This window comes from Thamnophis elegans, chromosome 1, assembly GCF_009769535.1.
Source record: "Thamnophis elegans isolate rThaEle1 chromosome 1, rThaEle1.pri, whole genome shotgun sequence".
Taxonomy (NCBI): domain Eukaryota; kingdom Metazoa; phylum Chordata; class Lepidosauria; order Squamata; family Colubridae; genus Thamnophis; species Thamnophis elegans.
The window spans coordinates 109,603,193-109,625,041 of record NC_045541.1 but is presented as its reverse complement, the minus strand read 5'-3'; the positions used below and the strand labels follow the sequence as shown (position 1 = coordinate 109,625,041).

Sequence of the window (21,849 nt, the reverse complement as noted above, 5' to 3'; positions counted from 1 at the left end):
ACCATATACAGCTAGGCCTGAACCAATCTGATACTATGATGTAACACTGATGTTTACCATATCATCATTCTGGATGTAAAATGTAAACACACACACACACACACACACACACACACACACACACACACACAATGAAAATAAGACCTCCCTGGATAAGCCCAATCAGGGCCCAAAAATATTGCAACACAGCAGCAGCTAGGAGGTGACCACAATCATTGCCTACTGCATCTCAAAGATAATAAGACCTCCCCAAAAATAAGGCCAAGAGCTTATTTCAGGGGTCAAAAGAAAAATAAAAGAAAATAAGACCCTGTCTTATTTTGGAGGAAACTGTCTGTCTGTGTATGTGTGTGTGTATGTATGTGTGTGTGTATGTATGTGTGTGTGAATGCAGAATTCAAAATGAGGCAGCTGGGAGAAACCGGCCAAAATATCACCATATCACCTGGGTATATGAGCCCCCAGGCTCTAAATTCTTATTAGCTTTTGAATATCAAAAAGACCTGGAATATGAAGTTAGGCGAAATAGCTTGCTACTGAAGATTTTAAGACTTATTTGACCCCGTGGCTAACAGATTTACCTTGCCGCTTCCAAGTCATCTTCAAATGCAGCCCCATAGACAGTGATTTACAAGAGTCTAATTAGCTGATCAGGGCATGAATAATGCCCATGGGAGTCACTCTTTTCCCCCCACCCCTTTTTTTTTCTTCCCTCCCAGAGCAGATTTCTATTTTCCTGAGCTGTTTTTCTCCAAAGCCAAGGCATCACTAAAAGTGTTAGGAGTTAACAGCTTGCTTAGCTCTATGACCTTAATTAGTTGATTAGAACTCTGGGCCAGCTTGCAGCTGCTCCCTTAAATTGACAAGACCCTAATCAATTTCACCTTAAAGGCTTTGAGTCCTACATGGCTAGCAGCTTACTGGATAGCACACAGCCTTGGAATGTCTGTTTATTCGCATGTAATCCCTTCTCTCCAATGAATGTAAATAAACATTAAGTTTTGCTAATGATCCCAGAGCCAGGGAAAGCTGAAATAAAATTGTACACAGAATTGTGGTCGTGTGATTTTCACTCAGCCATCGCTTTGCTTAACAAGTGATTCCAACTGCTGCCACTAAACAAGGTCCACCTGTATTCACACACAGAGAAATATGTCAAAGACAATAATTTTGCCGGATCTAGCATGCTGAAAATTGTTTCTCAAGAAAAATCAATATCCCTCCTCCTTAGTTTACTAATGAAATTCATTGCAGATGAATAGAAATAGGGGTGTAACTAACAGTGAGAAAGAAACAATCATTGTAGGACAATTGAGAGATATTTAATGGACATGCAATTGGACTGAAGACAGCATAAACTCCCCACAAAAGACACCAATCTTGAAAGATCTCTTAAGAAGCCTCACAATTGCTTGGCATCCACATTTTTGCATGGAGCCCCAACAGAAACCATAGCACAGAAGCAATATAGAAGGAAGAATTGCTGCTGCTACACTGCCTCTTTCTCTCTTTTGGTTCCTAAGTCAGCTGTCACTTCAGCAGTACCATTACCCCTACCAGCATCTTCTCCTGAGCTGGAGAAGGGATACTTTGTGGGGATAGAGGAGGTAAATAGAGACCCTTGCAAGGTGTAGCCTCACTGTTGTAGCATCATGAAAAAGAAGTCATGTGACCTTTCCTGTTTTCAGTCTTCAAGTTTGTATCCTGGAGAAGAGCTCTCACTATTCCAGGAGGAAGGCATTTGAAAGGTTTGTTCTGGGGATCACCAGGCTCTACTTATGCCCTTAGGTGCATCTTTTGTAACAAGCTCCCAGGACACACCCTGATTATCTCCAGTTCAAAGGATGTCCAATAGTAGGAAGAAACAGAACATGCAAAAACTTGCTAGCAATGAAAATATAAGACTCTATAACCAGTAGACTGATTCACTTAAAAGTTCTTCATATATTCATAGTTTAAAGAAATAGTTACCATCATCAAAGCTACAATGAATCAAAAGTCCATTATCTTCTGCAGCTCTAAATAGCAGATTGGTACTTAGGTCTCCATTTTGGAACTCCTCCAATGAATACCTTGAATTAAGTAGTTCTTTTCTCATAGATCCCATAAGAAAAATTAATTAAACATTTAGGTAATAGTATACATTATACTATATAATAGATGAGACTGACATGCAATATTCACTTAGCACAGGACCGCCCCTGACCTGTAAGACACCTGTGTCCCTGCATAGAAGACTTTGTACACCTCACACCTGAGCTTCCTGGAATTGCAAGAATATGTGAACTGGAGGCATTGATAGTTTCCAGATTACGTATGATTTCTCTGACTCGATATACAGCCCTTGGTCTAGGTGAGATGGAAGTCTGATGTAAGTGAGCGCCCACTGTTGGTGTGAGAAATTGAGAATTTTTTAAATTTAATGTGGCACCCCCTGTGTCATGGCTCCTTTCTGCAGTGTATCACTTGCATACCAGCTTGTGATGGGCCCTGACTTAGCAGCACTTTCCTCCTTTGTGGAGGGTCCTGCCTCATTGTATTAACAATCCTAGATTGTAACATTCTCTTTGGCTGCTATATTTTGATTTTTGCACTCATGATGGATTTTAAGATTGTTTGCCGTCCAGAGTAACTTGCAGAGATGGGCAGCCATTGCAAACTGCATTAATAAATGACACCTAGTTAAAACAGTGTTTCTCAACTTTGGCAACTTTATGATGTGCGGACCGGACTTCAATTCCCAGAATTCTCCAGCCGGCAAAGCTCTTGACTGAATTGCTGAGAATATAGGAAGGCGCCAGAACCGGGGATGCACAATTTCTTTCTCAAAACCTTTTCACAGCCACATCCATTTCTTCCTCAGCTCAGGGTCTTTGGGAAGCCGACAGAAGGAAAGAATTTAATTTCTGCACAGGACCTGTCACAAAGCCCTGCCCCTCATCTGATTAGGGCCCCGCCCTCCCCGTTCGAGCGGTCGAAGGCTTTAAGAGAGTTAAACTCTTTGCCCGTTTCGGCCGCTTGGGACAGTTGATGGCGGAAAAAGGTTTGGGGCCTGGTCCTCTGCCTCTCAGCAACCTCGCAGGCAGTAATCCTAGTTCTCGCCAAATACTTTGCCTCATGGAGGCCGCACTAAACTGACCTTAAGAGGGACCCGTATCTGTAGAATCCCGCCTCCCTCAGGCGGATTGGGCCCACGCTGTGACCGGCTGCCGAGCACTGCGAATGCTGGAGAAAGAAAACATGGCGGCAGGGCCCAGCCGGATGGAAATTCAGACCCTTTCAAGCGTCTGCGAGCTGCGCCAGCCAATAAGGTACTTGACGGTGAAAGCGGGTGGGCTTTGCGCTCGAGGGTGATTGTCCGGATCACGAGACGTTTCGGAGCGGAATTTCCCGTCTTTGATCCGCATTTCTCTCCGTCCTCGCCGGTAACCACTCGACTCTCCGCACCCGATGGTGGCGAGCCTGAAGGGAGAGATGAGCCCCGAGTCTAGGCGTTGCCGCGTAGCGGTCCGGCATCAAAGTACCGTAGCTGCTGCTTGAGGGGAAAACGAGTGGTTGCCTAAGTGACGGACTCGGTTTAAGACATCGCGAGCCGGCTTCTCAGTTTCTGGGAGATCCGTTAATGTTACATTTACCTTTTGTTGTTGTTGTTGTTCTTTTGTAGTCCTGTTTCGACTGTGGAGCAAAGAACCCGAGCTGGGCCAGCATCACCTACGGGGTGTTTCTCTGTATCGACTGTTCCGGATCCATCGCTCGCTGGGCGTTCATGTCAGCTTCATCCGGTAAAGTCGGGCTTGGATGCGGGCTTAAAACGCGGTAAAATAGTATCGAGGGCTGCTTAGATGATGGGTTAGCATTTCACGTCATTTACCTGATTGCTGGTACATAAGTAAATTATTATTTTTTTCGCACCCAGCAGATCTATCTTAATGACACTCAAGTAAGAGTGTTGTTTTCCTGGCGTAGATAGAGTTCTTTGCATATTTTCAAATCAAATTATTTACTAATTTATGTTTGACAGATACCAAGGACTGCTGACCTGATACTATCTTATTTCCCAAATTCTAGTCTCTACTGGTATTAAATAACTGTATCAGTGTGTATGTTCTTGAGTATATTAGCGTATTTTTTAAAACACCTATTATTTTCTATTCTGCAATTTTGCTGTCTTCAAAGCATGACTTGGACTTAGAATAACTTATAGTCACGTTAAATGTGCACTAATTGGCATACATTAAAATGAAATTTTGTTGCATAGAGTTCTCAAAGTTCACCACTTCCAATATAGACTACATAAACATGAATAAATAAATACATACAAAATTATGCCATAACCACGTATGTATAAATATGCAAGGTGCCATAATTCTGACACTTTATAGTGTATCTTTGAGATCCAGTTGGGGGTAGGGTTAAGGAATCAGCACCTCTTGCTGAGGCATTAAGCCATTTAGCAAACCATCCTGAAACCTTGCTTAGAAAACCTGCAGGGGCTTGTCCAGCAGTCGCCAGGAGTCCAACACTCACTCAGAGATAGAAAAAAAATATTTCTTCTGAGTTCTGAATAACTGCTCCTAGAAAATGGTCTGAATAGATTAATCATTCCTTTTATTCTAAATCTTGCCTGAGCATTATGGCTATTTAGAGAGTTTGTTTTATTTATCTTCAGATTCTTTTCAGGGATAAGGCTCTTTCCAACTTCTGTGGTGAATTATTTGAAATCTTTGAGTTTGTATGACAATGCAGGCTATATGGCTTAGTTATGCACAACCGATTAGCAAACCATAGACGCCTCCAATTTTGACTTATTTGATGATGTATATGATTGAGTTTTGGATTACTCATCATCATCATCCTTTGATTGAATAATATGCCTTCTCTTTCCCCCACTGAAGAAGTTGTCTGCATTTTGTTAGCCAGACCTGTTTGCATTTATAAAGTACCGTATTTCAGTAAGCATGTTGCTTATGTGATGTGTAAATGCATTCACTAGGTTTTTGTCTTTATTCTCAACATTTAGTAAAAATTCTGATATCCATTGTCCTACATACAAGCTGACTAATTCTTCCACATTCTATCTCTTTATCTGTCTTTGCTTCTAAGAGGTTAGAGTGTTTAGAGTGTTTATTATAATTTATAGGCCGCCCTTTTCCCTGAGGGGACTCAGGGCGGCTTACAAAACACGGGAGGGGGGTACAAAGACAAAAGACATAAGACAATACATAATATTAAAAATAGAGCACAACATTCATTCATCATTCGGGAGGGGACGAACTAAGATTTTTTATCCCCAGGCCTGACGGGCTAGCCAGATCTTAAGGGCCGTGCGGAAGGCCTGGGCGGTGGTGAGGGTGCGGATCTCCACGGGACATTTTCATTTTTAATAATTCCCTAACTATTTTCCACTTGTAAGTTGTTTTATAATAGTTAACAAATGACAGGTGTCTGTGAAAAGTGAATTACTGATAGTTATTAAATGTGCATTTTGTTTTTACTCTTTGTTATAACATCTCATTTAAATATATTTGTGAAATCTGAAAAAATAGAGACCTACTTACAGAAGATTGCTAAGAGAGTGTTAACAAGAGTGTTAAATTATTTATATGCAGTATTACAGTAATTTATAGTGGAGGTATAAAGAATCACTGGCTCTGCTAGTGCCTTGAATCAGCAGCCCTATCCAGTATAGCCAATGATGAGGAATGCTGCAGGTTGTAATTCAGAACCATCGACAGTCACAAATTCCCTGCCTGTTAAATTGTCAGTTCTATAGCTTTAGTTTATTTGTTTTCTGTTTGAAATATTATAAAATGAATTGACTAGGTGCGCACAGATATTATCTGATGGGCACATAGTATATCTGTTTTAGGAGCCCTCCATAGGGTTTCTATTAAGTTCTGTGTGCAATTTAAGCAGCTGATCTTAGCCTATACATCTCTTTATTGGCACCAGGTTACCCTCAGGACTTCATATTTTTATTGACCAATCCAATAGTGCCAGGAGAAACAGCTGCCTGTATCCTATTTTGATGAGGTTGAGGTATATGTGAACCTGGAAGCATTCCTTTTCTGTGATAGGGATTGATTGCCATTTGGAATGGTCTCCCATTGAGGGGTTGTTAGTGCCCAACATTTACCTTCTAGAAAAAAACAGCTTTTTGGACACTACACCAGGCCGTTGGGGTTTTTTGATGGGTTTTTTTTTTTGTACATTTCTGGTATATTTTTTGTATTCTTATGTTTTTGCAAGCTTTTGTTTTGTTCTTGCAAGCTGCCAAAAATCTGTTTGATTATGAGGAGATATAAATCTGATGAATAATCATAAACTAATAATTATTCCCAATTTGTCAGATGGAAAAAAAATAGAATTCTACACTGGAGAAATATAATGAAAGGCAGCATTTCCTAAATCAAGCGCCTGGATAGTCAGACTGGTAGTGCCAACTTCTGTGGAAGACACAGTTTGGGGAAAGCTGATATAATAAGGTGATCTTTATTCCTGCAAATTGATTAAAAGCTTGGAATCTGCTAGCTTTTTCCTGTCTGTTGTGTGTAAGTACCATACTAAGAGAAATGAAATTTGTATTTTTTTGACAGGACAACAGATTATATTGTGACAGAAGGGCATTTGGCTTTTAGAAATCGTTGGCATCTGTATAGTGAATTTGTGTATAATATATAATGCCAATCTTGTCCCCTTGTAGGTCTACAGAGCTTGACTCCAACTGGAGCTGGTTTCAGTTGAGGTGTATGCAAGTGGGTACCAATGCTAATGCGGTAAGGACCAGTTGAAATTATATTCTTTGATTATTTAGATGGGCATTGTATTTTTTTAATTGTTCCCGCTTTTTTTTATAGAATGCTATGATTAGGTAACTGATGAATAACTTTGTGAATAGTTATTAACAAACTATTTTTAAAAAATTACATGGCAATTTTTTTCAATATTCTGGATCATCGAACACCATTGAAGCTCAATTGCTACATATCTACAGTGTGTCTGGAAATATCTAGATTTCAGTTTGTCCTTTTTCAACTATATTTTCTCTGTTTTTCAGACAGCTTTTTCTGCCAACATGGCTGTACCACCTCAGATGCCCCTGCCAAGTATAATAGCCGTGCTGCTCACATGTACCGAGAGAAGATCCAGCAGCTGGCAAGTGCTGCCATGGCCAAATATGGAAATGATGTAAATAAGTCTGTGCACTGTTGGGGGCAATGGGAAATTATAAGACTTGCTATAAAAATCCATAGATGATCCTCTCCATTTTTAGCTCCTGATTGATGGCCTGAGTGGGATTTCTGGCCACTCACTGGAAAGGGATGATGCTGATTTCTTTTTGGAACATACGCAGGTATGTTGAGCCAACCTGAATTGCTCTTTTCAGTTGTAAATCTTCCTTGTAGGATTGTCTGATGAGTTTTCCTCAATACAGATAATCCTTGGTTAGCTGCCACTCATTCAGCAGCCATTTAAAATTATGACAGGAAGAACAAGGAAACTCACAGCCAATCTTTGAAGTTGTAGCTGTTACAGCATCCATAGTCACATGTTCACCATATTCAACCTTTACTAATAAACAAAGTTAATGGACAAACTGTTGTGATCCTGTGATATCATGCTTAACAATCACACAGGATTTGCTTAACAACTGCAACTGGGTTTGCTGTTGTGATATGATATGGTCATAAGATATTTTTCTTGTATAATCATATCACTCAGGGAATGAGTTCCTGTGGCCTACTTATAGTTGTTTACCACGACTGCTTATATTGTACCTTTTAACTGAATACTAGTCTATGATGAACCATTTGGATTGACAATCTGGTCAGAAATGGCCATTTTCATTTTTTTTCCCCATTGCAATTCTGAGCTGCGATCATATATTCATTTGTAATGAATCAGGATAATGCTACATATAATAGTACTGGACATAGTTGATCTTTTTCAAAGCTTTCCCCAGCCTGGTGGCTTCTAGATATGTTGTCAGAAATCCTGTGAGTTGAAATCCCAGCAAATCTGTCAGATAACAGATTGTAAAGGCTGCTCTCATTAAAGGAGCTGGAATTTTACACTATTCTTATAAGTGTAAAGCCTGTATTTCTTCATTGAAATACAAAACAATTGGGTAATACTCCTTAACAAAAGTTTCTATTGATTCTTTGTTCAAACCAAATATAATGCCTTTGGACTGGTTCCGTGATGGCGAACCTATGGCACATGTGCCACAGGGGGCACACAGAGCCATCAACTCCAGCGTTCATGCGCGTGCTGGCCAGCTGATTTTCAGCCTTCCGGAGTGTCATGGAAGGCCATTTTCGCTCTCCCCAGGCTTCAGGAAAGCCTCCGGAGCCCGGGGAGGGGAAAAACTCTCAGCCTTGTACAGGGGTGGTCACGCATGCATACTTGGGGTGGGGTGTGGTCAAGCGCATGCATGGGGGGGGTCGCATGCGCAGGTGGCTGGGGCGCATTGCATTGTAGGGATGGCGCACACACAATTTTGGCACGTGAGGACAAAAAAGTTCGCTGCCGCTGGACTAGTTGATTATATTGTGTCTTCCCCTTGTGACTTTCTTAGACATGATTGGCTGGCTAGTATCAGAAATGGGGTACAGATAATTTTCAACTTGTGAGCACAATTGAGCCCAAAATTTCTGCTGTTAAGTAGACAAGTAAATTTTGTCCCATTTTACAACCTTTCTTGCCACAGTTGTTCAGTGAATTCCTGTAGTTGTTATGTTAATAACATGGTGGTTAAGTGAATCTGGCTTCCCAACTTCTGCTTGTCAGAAGATTGCAAAAGGTGATCACATGACCATGGCGATGCTGCAACCGTCATGAGTGTAAAAAAACAGTCATAAGTCATTTTTTTTGTGCTGTTGTAACTTCAAAGGTCACTAAACGAACTGTTTTAAGTCAAGGACTGCCTGTATATACCTCATGACTGGAATATTTTTTCTTTGTGTTAGGGTCATAATTGATGACTGACTCTCTATTAGAATGGAAAGTAGTAATAGTCACTGTCTACAATGTTGGAGAAATATGTGACTTATTAGTCCAGCTCTTGTTTGAGTTATGAATTAATGTTGTTGAGCCTTTCTAAGAACTGATTTGTTTTCTTTAAGGCTTGTAATAACTGGGATGTGGCTAAGATGGAGCAGAGCACAATAGAGTCCACATCAGAATTGGAGAAACCAGCAAGGCCATCTGAAAATAATGAGATACGTAAGTACCAAAGCAGAAACCAATTTTCTTTTTCTGAACTGAACATTTTTTTCAGTTAAAGAGCTTTACCTGTTTGAAAAATTTAGAAGTTCTGTATTCCAACAGGATAAATATATGATACATGAAAGAAACATGTCTATTAATTGATAGGTGGCTGTATTCATATATCTGGCTGAGATAATGGCTGGTTTTAATTATAGATTGTTGAGAAAGCAGGATCAAGCCAAAATTTGTAAATAAGCAAAGTTGTAATAGCATGTCAACTATTTTCTGTTAATTACGTTTCTTTTTTAGTTGCTTAGTTAAAACTAGGAATATGCTAGAAACTATATTAGCCCAGTATCCCCATTTTCATGTTACATTAAGTCATGGTTACAGTCAGTAGAGTAACAATAAAACATAGATTCAAACTGGTTTTCACTGAATCAGTCATTTGCCTATCTGGTATGTTCCTCAGTTTATTTCAGTAGTTTCTTCATGGAATTGTGGTGCTTTTGGGTATGTCTAATGCTTCTAGACCAGGAGTGTCAAAATCAAGGCTCCGGCCTGCAGAATGCTTAGATCTGGCCTGTGGGCCTACCCTGGAAACCGCAAAGGACCAACCTTGCAGTGCCTCTGCCAGTGAAAACAGAGCTTGGGGAGGCTCCGTTTTTGCTGGTAGAGGGCTGCAGGAGGCTGTCACAGCTGAAAACAGAGCCTCAAGTGATGATGAGCTGGCCATGCCCCTCCCAGCCCCCTTCCCAAGATCCCACACAACTGTGATGCAGCCCTCAATGAAATTGAGTTTGACATCCCTGTTCTAGATCATCATAGTTATTTTTTTTTATTCTGTAGAGGCTGACCAAGGTCCGTCTATTGAGTTATTGAGCACCTCTCCCAAAGGCTCCCTTGGTAAGTATACATATCTCCTCTGTTTTCCTCAATGCACAATGCTGCTAGTGATCCTCGGTTTCACTTCAGATGATTTGCGTTACCATAGATTTTATTTCAGACGCTATATTGGGTTGAGAAGATGAATAGTTCTCATTTTGAACTTCTTATTGAAATATATAGGAGTTCAGTAACATAGGAATCTTTTGGGAAACTAGAATCGTTGGAGGGAACATTAAAATGTCAACTGGTCTAATCCCTTGCTGTCCAGAGGTGGCTATAATTATCTCTAATAGGAAGCCATCTAGCTTCTATTTTTAAACATCTTAATTCTGAAGAGTTTATAACAGCCGGAGTCAAGTTTGATTCCCTGTTAAATGGATTTTCCTAGAATTTGTTGAAATCACTGTGATTCTGTAATCTCAACTAATATTTCTCAGGAGGATTGAGATTGTAGCAAGCTGATATGCCCTTGGTTGTTCTCCAAGAGTAACATCTAACTAATGTAGATTGTACCCTGATTGTCTAATGTCATGATCTTAGATATTATTTATACCTCATTTCTATTTTTACGCTCTCTTCATTTTGATGTAAATATCCTTAGGAAAAAATAACACAACTTTCCATAACATCCATGCTCTTTTCATTTAGGAATATGAAAGGTGCACTGAATCCTAATAAGAAAAACCTTTAAACACACTATCTTGATTTAAATGTCATTTTACATGTGAGTATATGTGATATATTTTGTATATTTATTAATCAACTAATATATGAAACATGTTGTATATACTCACATAAGCACATAAACCATCTCTCAAATTTTAACCAAAATACCATAAAAATGTGCCATCTGCAGATAAGGTGACCTGCCTTTTTAATTGTATTTTGGTTTAAATTTCAAGGGTCTGCTTATACACAAGTATATATGAAAAATAGATATTTTTTAAAAATACAAGTATTTTAGAAAAAATTATCACCATAAAAAATCACGGATAAGCCTATCTGCAAAAAAGCCAAATCCATGCACTTTGACAATATTCTTAGCTTATCTCTGAGTCCATTCAGTATTTCCAATACTGACAATTTACCAGACAGTACAGTCTTGTGTGGGATATTTTGGTGAAGGTCAGACTTGTATCTCAACCTTCATCTAAACATTTTTTTAGAATGAAATACATGCATGTCTCTTTCTCCTTCAGACGCATCCATGTGTCTGTCTCCACAAGGGGCAGCTCCGGCCAGAGGTAACTGGCTCTGTATGGACTATTTGCCTTCCATTTCTGTGGTTCTGTTTCCAGCTCCTACGTTTATCTGTCTTGCACCTTTTAAGATCTCAACCCAACATGGAAGGAATTGCTCTTACTTAATAGTGAAATTTAGATTACATTTTGCTTCTGGAATTTTGGCAATTAGTTAAGTGACACAGGTGGCACAACTTGGACAGTTATATTCTTCTTGCTTTGGTTGTGTGGAAACTACTGAGTCACCTGCAACATATGCCTCTTTTACATTTATAGCAATACTACTGGGCTTTTCCCATGGACACTTCTGAGCTCACTGCCTACCAAAGTCACTACGTCTTAGTATTGTAATTCTATCACTTTCTTACCTGCCCAAGTGGTTACTAATTTGAAATTGCATGTTATGGCTGGTCATATTGACACTGAGTATGTGTGCTGCTGGAGCTGCTGGGTATATTAACAATGTTTATAGGACACTTGGCCATGGTAGTCTTTTAACCATTAAAAGTTTGAAATATTGTGATGAGTATTAGTATTCACAGCAGCTTAAGCTCATCCTTCATTGGTTGCTTTTATTGCAGAAATAAAGCCTTCTCTTATTGGAAAGAAGAAGGCAGGTGGAGCAAAAAAAGGGGTAAGTTTGTTGTTAGAGACCTTGCCTTTCCATGGCATGCACCTATTTGCTTTTTTTTGGCAAAATTGTGTCCCTTCCGAGTGACCTTTTGTGAGAACTTCCTTTTCTGCTGTGGCTGCTGCCTGTTTTTATGCAAGCTAATTAGGATTTACCTTGTTCTTCTCTTTCATTTCTGCTCCTGGTGGACAGCATCATTATCTAGTTTCTACCTTTCTATATACCAATAGTTTGAAATGGTCCTCTTAATGCCATGGATTTAGCTCTTGGGGGATTACTGTTACACTGTATTTATTTTTAGTGTGGGCCAACTGTCATGGGCAGATGGTTTCTTCACCTCAGAAATTAATATATTTATGTTTTGCGTTTGACTTTCTGGTGTAGTCTTGGAACAAAGATAATAGATGCCCCTCCCAACACCCCACCCTCATCTCCATACACACTTTGGGTTTATACAGCAAAGCTAGAAAAATTGAAGACATTGTTTTGTATCTTTGCTTTCTGTAATAAAGTAATTCTGAAATGGAATGATAAATGGATATCTCAATTTCTGTTGTGCCCTTGCATAGGTTGCTGTAATTCCTGAAAATTCCTCTGATTTTTCAGGTTCAGTGACTTTCACATTGTCTTTTTCTTCCTTTTCTTTAGCTGGGTGCCAAAAAAGGTCTTGGAGCTCAAAAAGTGAGCAGTCAGAGTTTTACAGAAGTTGAACGGCAAGCCCAGATGGCAGAAAAGCTGAAAGAGCAACAAGCAGCTGAGTACAGGAAGCAAGCGGAGGAATCTATGTGAGTGGCTTTTGTATCTAGCATCCTTAGGTTAGGATGCACTTAGATTTGCTCACAAAGGGATTGAACTGGAGAACGAAATCAGGAAGCATAAAAAAAGATGCGATATCCAATTCAGACCTGAGAATTTATAAATAAAATAATGACCAATGTCTGCACATGAATAGAGCCTGGATCATGATACTTTTCAGCTTCTCTGTTGTCACTTCTGATATTTATATTCAAAACGTGGGCTGGGATATGCTATATACAGTACACTATGGAGCAACTCTATTTGAACTCTGTGGTTTGCTGATGCTTGTGTGGTGTCTTTCTACAGAGTGACCTCAATGAGATTGGCCTATCAAGAGCTCAAAATTGATCGGAAGAAGGAGGAGAAGAAACTTCAAAACTTAGAAGGGAAGAAGCGTGAGCAGGCTGAAAGACTAGGCATGGGCTTGGTGTCCAGAAGGTAATTTACTTTATTGGAGAATAAAAACATAGCTCCCTTCTGTGTCATACCTGACTGAAGCTGTTAGCAATCTCAGCAGGCCTGATCTGTGCCTTTGCTCTTTCCAAAGGCTGTTTGGATTCTGTATATATTCAGGCCCCTTCATAGGAGTGATTTATATTGTAGCCCTTGGAGTAAGAAATTGCAATAAGAAAAGTCAGCCAGAGGCTAATGTCATAGTGAAATAGTGTTCAGAAATCTGTACAAGTTAGGGAAAGTTTTTTTTAACAAATAAAGCACGGATAATAGAAAAGGGTAATAAAAAAGATTAAAGAGGAGGAGGATGCTGCCCAGTTACCTTGAGGGAAGATGGGCAGCCTATAAATTTTATAAATAAATAAAAGATGATGCAGAAAAAGAAATGACAGCATGACAGCATAGCAAAATAAAATGATAAAGAACTTATTAAGAACTTATTTGAGTATTTTTGAAGCAGAAAACCAGCCAATGAAACCGCTGGACCAGAAAAGTAAAAGAGATTCTCAGAGATATAGAGATAATAGACATTGCAGATAAATTGAGCCAAGTCCTTTGCATCTGTCTCACTACAGAAAATATAGGGAAGCTGTCTGAAGTTGTATGGATTTTCTTAGGTGTAGAGGATTAGAAGCATTAAAGCCAGTTGAAGTAACAAGGGAAGGTATTGTAGGTCAGCTTGAGACATTTTGGAAGAAATCATCAGGTTCTGATGGAATCTACCTAAAAGTTCTATAAAGACTGTCAAATTATTATTAAATTATTATCTTAGCAAAAAATACCTAGTTTTTCACTCAATTTAAGCTCACTATAAGAAGACTGGAAATCCCTAATGTAAAAGTTAAGGGAGTTTGGGGAAATTTATACTGTGGAGCAGTCAGCTTAGGTCCGTTGCAAGTAAACCAATAGTAATCAGTAATTAAGCAGAGAGCAAAACAAGTTCTGAAGTTTTGCATGGATTTGACAAAATTCTTTTGGAGGTTACTTAAAAACGACTTTGCCAGCCTTCTTCATGTAGGGCCAAAGGCTATGCCACCACTGTTTCTGAACAAATCACAAGATGTCTGGGACACTGTTCTTTGGATAGATGTGACCAAAGTGGAAATGTTTGGCCATAATGCTCAGTGCCACAGTGCCAAACCAGACAAAAACTAGACACAGCATATCAGCACAAACAACTTGTACCAACCATTCAGTACACGGCAATGACCCCAAGAACACCATCAACTCTACAACAGATTTGGGGGGGGGGGGTTAAGAATCAAGGTGTTGAAATGGTCCAGTCAAAGTCCAGACCTCAACCCATACTGTGGCGGGATCTCAAGAAAATTGTGCATAAAGGCTCCCAAATATCAATGAACAATATTGTAAAGAAGAGTGGACCAAAATTCTTTTGCAATGGTCTGAGAAACTAATAAAGTCATACAGAAAATGATTACCTGAAGTTACTGCTGCTAAAGACGGTTCTACAAGCTATTGAATCATAAGGTGTATTTAGTTTTTCACAGATGGTTCTTCATTTTACTTTTTTTTGTAAATTAAATGATGACACATAGTGCAATATGTTACATGTTGTTAATCTGAAGTTGTATTTACCTATTTTTAAGAACTGCTAAAGGTGACTTTTACTATGTACTGATGCATAAAACCACAGAATTCAAAGAGGCTGTACTTTTTCACATGACTATACATACATATGTATTTATATTTGGGATTGTGGACCAGATGATTTTGAGTGGTTGGCTACCTCCAATTCCAGATGTCAATCCCTGTTTTAGAATATCATCAAGCAAACAAGTTGAAAAAAATTCTGTTGCTATTATATAGTTGGATTTTCAAAAAAAATTTTTTAACACAATCTTATCAAAGGCTGTTCAGTAAACTTAGCTGTCATAGGCTAAGCAGACCTGTACATTTATGGATTACTATGGTAACTGGTGAAAAACAAATAGTGTAGGAATGAATAGGTTATTTTCTCAACAGATGGAAGAACTAGAGTCCTTCAAGGTTCATTGTTGAGACCAGTATGTTCTAATTTGTTCATAGACAAATTGTCTTAGGCATAAATAATGAACCAGCCAAATTTATGAATGCTATTAAATTATTTAGGATGAGAAAACCAAAAGGATCATGAAAATATCCAGAAGGCTCTCTTTAAACTAGATGAACTATCATCAAATAGCAAAAGCAATTAGTTTTAAATAAGTGGAAAGTGATATGTGCCAAGGTAATTCTAGTGTTGAAGAAATATTTGGAAGTATGGTATTCTGCCAGGTCTTTTAACTTTGTATTGTTTCTTCTAGTTCCATTTCGCATTCTGTCCTGTCTGAGATGCAAGTAATAGAACAAGAAACACCAGCGAGTGTAAAGTCCTCTCGGTCTCAGCTGGGCCTCTTTGAAGATACAGGAAGCTTCACATCTGGACCACCCAAGTACGACTAAGCTTTGCTGAGTTTTTAGTTCTGTTAGTATTTCTCTCTCTGGCCTGTATAGATTTCTTTCTCGCATTTGTTCCTAGGTACAAAGATAATCCATTCTCACTAGGAGATGGTTTTGGTTCACAATGGGAAACAGAAATGCCCTCCTGGGGACTTGACAAAAGAGAAGAGGAGGCAGACATCACAGTGTCAAGCATCCGGCCCATTGGTGACAGGTAAAGAAAGGGGAATACAGTCCTTTGCTCTAATGTAGAGCTGTGTGAATGGGGAGTAGTCAGTGAAAGATTTCAGTGCTTTTCTCTTCTACTCAGACCAACCAACAGAAGAGAAACGGAGAGCAAAGTATCAGTAGTAGAGTCTAACGAAGCTCAGCAGAAGTTTGCAGGTGCCAAAGCCATCTCATCTGACATGTTCTTTGGGCGAGAAGTTGATGCTGCTGTAGGTTTTTCTATGATTTCTCTGCCCATAGAGATGCCTATTCCGTCCATTGTAAATAGCAATGTTCCTGATCAATATTAGCTTCCCCTCCCCTTATTTTTTAAAATAATTTTATTTCCATTATTTTTAAAAATTTTTTTATTTCTACCAGTATGAGGCCAGATCCCGACTCCAGCAGCTCTCAGGAAGCAATGCCATTAGTTCTGTTGATCTTTTCGGAGAATCTGAAACAGCAAATTTGGGTATGTCCAAAAGGATTATTCATTTGGAAGTGTGCTGTGATAATTCATGACTCAACACCATGGGTTTGTTGCCCTCAGTTCCATATAGAGGAGTTTGGTACAGAGCAGTGAGTAGAGTAAGCCTTATTAAAAGGTGTGAATTCAAGCAGTTAAGTTCTCTCTCATAAGCGTAGCTTTTTATTTAGCAAAGCTCTATCTGGCTTCATATTTATATTTTGTCTTCCTTGCAGGTGGTGTATCCATTGGAAATGTACTACCTGCAGCTGACATTGCTCAGTTCAAGCAGGGAGTAAAGTCGGTTGCTGGCAAGATGGCTGTCCTGGCCAACGGTGTAATGAATTCGCTGCAGGTGAGAACTGAGGGGAAAGTTGTTATACTTATATACTATCTTGACCAAGATGATGTACATTGGACTCTTTTTTCCTTATTTTATTTTGTTACAGCCTAAGCAAGTAGTAAGCCAGGTTGAAAGAGAATGATTGGCCCATAATCCCCCAATGAGTTTCTGTGGGGGTGGATGAATTAGAATTTGAGTCTCCTCAGTACTAGTCCAGTGTCTAACCACTGCAACACACAGCGTTCTTATCATCTATTTACTATTAAATTTTAGGAAAACGTTTAAATGGGTGATTAAATGTGCTTATATGAACAACATATGTAATATCTAAATAAACTCATATGAAAATAGTAATAATGCTAAAGGCTGGCCATTTACATTTCAACATGCCTTTTTCCTATATCTTTTAAACAGAAGAATCTGAAAGACAAGTTTTAAAATCAGGGTCCTGGAGCCAAATACACAACTTGATGCTCATGGACATTATTTACTTCTACTAAATGGGGTATAAAAGCACTAATTTAAGTACTTCCAAGGCAACTAGTTGATTAGTTCACTTTAAGAAATATTATTTTTCATGATCACTTTGAACTTGCAAATTTTAACGCTAATCCAAACATAGTACAGACATCAAGACAAGACCCAATAAGGATCCAAAACATCACTGAAAATAGTAATAATGCTAGAGGCTGGCCATTTGCATTTCAACATGTCTTTTTCCTATGTATCTTAAACAGAAGAATCTGAAACACAGTTTTAAAATCAGGGTCCTGGAGCCTAGTACACATCTTGATGTCCAGAAACATGTTTGTTTTGGTATGATTGGCTCATAAGCAGTAAGTTTTATTTACAAGCTTTGGACTAGTTTTTACAGCTAAATGCCTCGAAATCTTCAAGCATGTTTCTGGACAATTTGTTATATGATTCCCCACTCCCCTTTCTCTTTTTCCTTCTACCCTTAGGACCGCTATGGTTCATATTGATGATCTAGAAGACTGTACCTGTTGGCCTTTGGTGTAACACCACTTGAACTTGGAAACACCACATGGGAACTCTACAGGATAATTTCTAAGCTGGGCAGAGCTGAGGGATGCTTGAGAATACAGAAAACGGACATGCTTGTCCTATGCCTGAAGGTTTTCTGGACAGTTGTTTTGTATTAGAAAACAAATATTTTGTCAAAACCCAGCCTTCAGTGATTGAAGTATGGGCCTTTCCAGAGAACATCCCTCTGCTGCTATGAATTGAGATAGGGTGCAGATGTCATTGTGGTGCTGCTCTTATATTTCTCTTTGTCTCCCTGACTGATATTGGTGGTATTGTGGAAGCAGGAAAGTAGTGTGTAATATTTTTCATGCTTCTGCATGAATTCAGAAGCAAATTATAGTACTTGTTGCATTGGTGGGGACTCTAGAACCTATGCTCCAAAATAGAGTGAAATTCCTTCCTCTGTCCATGGTAATCTTACTGCCTTAAGGAACCAGTGTGAGGAACCATTTTAGAATAGTGGCTTAGAAGCACAAATGTACAGCATGCAGTGAAAGGTCAGCACTCTTGGCCTTAGTTAAGATTCTTTTATTTTGCAAATATGACTGATGATAAATTTGTGCAGGAGATAGGAGATCTTCAGTGATAAGAAGGGTTATCTAACTTTCCTATAATCAGTTGGTTGTCCATTGGGTGCTGTCATTTATTTCATATGTTAAAAGAAATAGGAGCTGAAGTGAGTGTTGACTATATTCACTCCATTCACTGTGTCCCTTTTTTGTTGCACAACCTTGCTACTACTGCCTTCCTTCAGAATCACAACAGATAATGAATATGGACACCATAGGTTTCTTGCAAACTATATTGAAACAAAATCAGTTTCAAGAAGGCTTCTTCCACCTACCTAGGCACCACTGTTGTCCCTATGCTTTCTGGGATTGTTCTCATAAATTGCTATAGCTTTATTGATCAAAGAGGAACTGGAATAGATAAATGCTCCATCCCAGTCTACATTGCTAATCTCGAGTCTGAGACAATAAAAGGTATTTTGCTCCAAAGCACCCATTACATCTGCATGCTAAATCCCATGTATCAGTGATATTTTTCCACCAGAGTATTCTCATTGCAACAGAGTGGGAGAATCATTTCTTTGTGAAATGGTGCTTACTGTTGTAACCATTTTGCATTCAAATTGCATGATTGTTGCTGCTGCACTGTGGGTTTATCTGGAAACTGCCACCAAATACAGTGTCTCTCCTAAGAAGAAAAGCCAGTTGTTTAATAGGAAGAGGAATCGCCAAGAACACACTGAAATGATGTCTCAGTGAGGTATACTTGCTAGAGGCAGCTGAGGTTACCAATGCCCTTTGAGGTTACCCACTTTCACATTAGTGTAACTCATTAGTGCAATTAATCTGCTTACTCCTTGTGCACTTCCTATGAAAATAAATGCCTGCATGGACTGACCAGAAATTTCCCCTTTGCTTGCTTCTCCTTTATATCCACAGGATTCTGAAAATAGCTTCTCTAGTTTCAAGTGTTGCAGATTTAAAATTGCTTGCTCAGTTCCTGAGCAAAGAGTTTGCAGAGCTTCATATCAGGCCACTTTTACTCAGTCTGCTTTTTCACTCAGAGATTGGAAGAGGTTTCCCTTGCTTGGGTCATCTCTGTACTTGAAATTCATCATAATATTCATAAGTGATATGCAGCCAAATTTATGGCACTGCTTTATGAGGTTTAACGGTGAAGGCTATGGAGTCTTCTTCCTCTCCAATAAACAGATTGGATTCCCGTGTTCTCAATTCCTTGTGGTTCTTATTTTCCTTGGCCCCAAATAATAATACAAAATGTGTTGTCAGAAATTACCCCCCCCCAAGTGTATTTTCTACACTAAGCTCTAAGAACAAAAATTAGATTAAAAGAAGGACGAGCAAATTAGTGTAAAAGTAAAGCTAAAGTTGTCGTGTATGTTAGTGTTAGTTACCTCTGGAAGTATTCTGTAATATGACTATTTTTTGATTGCAAGGAATATTGCCTTGCAGTTTCAGCTTTATAACATTCATACTTCACTTTCCCAGGAGTGAAAGAAAAATCTTTTGTCGTAATTCTTTTAGTACTTTTTACGTCCTTTCAAATGACATCTGAATAGCAAATGATGCAGTTGCTATTTTTGCAATGTAACTTACGATGCAAGAAATCTACCTCCTAGTGCAACGTTCTTTATTTTCTATACATAGTTCACAGGTCTCATCCTCAACCCACAGTGAAAAATTACCCACTCCTCCGAGCCATGTGTTTTCCTTTCTGATCTGGACTTTCATAAAATATGTTAATACCAAGCAAGATAATAAGGGGTTCATATGTAGGGAGAAGTGTGTAAAACAGAGATCAAAGGACAGCAATGCAAACTCAACACAGAGAATTAAATTTCTTAACATTGAAACAAATGCTCTCGTATTTCAATCAATTTGACATGTTGCCACAAGAGAGCAGTATGATCCTACAATTGCCATAGGTCTCCATCTCCCTTTCCCCGAAATCCAACACTTCAGTTATAAGGACCTGGTAACCATTGTATATTCCTTTAATCAGTTCTCTGAAGAATCTGTCTCTTCTGTGGAGCCATCACTTTCAGTATCCACTTTCCGACGATGGTGGAGTGGCCTCCAAAGGGGACAGATACGTGGTGAAGCACGAGAAGGCATGTTTGTTGCATCCCCACTTGCACTAGAAGTGGATACTGAAAGGCCTGAAATTGATGCAATCCTGAAAGAAAAAAAAAAACCTGTGGTTACTTTAGTTTACCTTTGTCATTATAAAAGTTTTAAAGCATACTGGGGAATATGTAAAAGTATCTATTGATCAATAATTTGCTAAAGAGTTCAGAGAAGAAGAATGTGATCTTCGGCCACCTTTACAATTGGAGATTGACCTCCTTTGCTTAGAAGCTCAGAAAATTGCTCCTATAGAATTCCTATAGAAATGGTGACCTGTTTTGAAATTTTCTTTTGCATGGACCAACATTTGGAAAAGCAGGTTTTCTCCTTTCTGACATTCTTATCAACTGCACGATACTTCTTTTTTAAATAATTGTTATTAAAATTTTCAGATACATAGATTAAAAAATGAATACAAGTGTAGGGGGAAAAGAATACACACACACACACACACATAATATACACACACACCACACACACACACCAGTGGTGGGTTGCTTATCCCGAACGGGGCTGGCAGTGTCCTCGTGCACGCGTGCAATTCACACATGCGTCTTAGCGCCTGCGCGCTGCTCGTGGAGAATTGCGCAGGCGCTGTATGTGCCATCCAGCTGCTCGCGGAGAATCGCGCAGGCGCTGTATGTGCTATGTGCCTGCATGGAAGCGCAGAAGCCTTCAAAGACCGGTAAGGAGCGCGGATGGGCCCTTCGCTGTTCCTGGAAGTTACTTACTTCCGGGTTCGCCGACCAACCGGTTCGCGGGGACCGCCGCGAACCGGCTGAAACCCACCCCTGACACACACACACATATACTGTATATAAAGAAACGACTTTCCCCTTTATCACAAGTACAATTTCAGTAACATCACCTCTGATACTGTAACACCTCTTTTTCCCATATAGCTATAAAGAAAAATTTAAAGCATCGTCATTCAGTCCTAATTTAAAACATCAATTAAAATTTGTAAGAAATAACATTTTAACCTTTAAAGGGCCAACTTTATGTTCCTTTACTTTACTTTTAACACAGTAACTTGGGACTTTTTTTTTGAAAACACAACCAAAGATCTCTTCTTCCTATACCTCATCTCTTACATATAAACAGATTTTTAAAGCAGTCCTTCAGTCTTGGCCAACAAAAATCCATTAAGAATTACCAAAAAAAACCAAAACCCCAATATATCTTATTTTAATCTTGATCAAATGAACCAACTTTATATTCCATTCCTTTGCTTTTAACAATGCTGATCTTTCATCTCTTTAGATAATGTCCCAGTATTTGATTTTTTTTCTTTTTGTCTCCTCAAAAACTTTAATGCATCTTTTGTAGATGCAAAATAAGTTATTCAATGCAAAAGTTATGAGAAAGTTATAAGAAAGTTAGCCAATGTATAAGTTGTTATAAGAAAGTTAGCCAATTCAGTATAAGAATGAATAATAAAACCTCTCAGAATGGCAAGTTTTATTACA

At 39.0% G+C, this 21,849-nt stretch overlaps 1 protein-coding gene across 1 annotated transcript; it reads left to right on the top strand.

Moving 5' to 3' along the window:
• Nucleotides 1-3,021: 3,021 nt before the first annotated feature.
• ARFGAP2 (ADP ribosylation factor GTPase activating protein 2) lies at nt 3,022-19,139 on the top strand. Its single transcript, XM_032226979.1, is given in 18 exon segments — nt 3,022-3,274; nt 3,277-3,311; nt 3,665-3,743; nt 3,746-3,782; nt 6,704-6,786; nt 7,058-7,188; nt 7,274-7,354; nt 9,126-9,225; nt 10,060-10,116; nt 11,921-11,973; nt 12,619-12,755; nt 13,075-13,206; nt 15,525-15,653; nt 15,740-15,874; nt 15,971-16,095; nt 16,247-16,339; nt 16,570-16,688; nt 17,639-19,139. Coding segments are annotated over 18 exon segments (1,599 nt in total). The 5' UTR covers nt 3,022-3,222; the 3' UTR covers nt 17,660-19,139.
• Nucleotides 19,140-21,849: the final 2,710 nt, after the last annotated feature.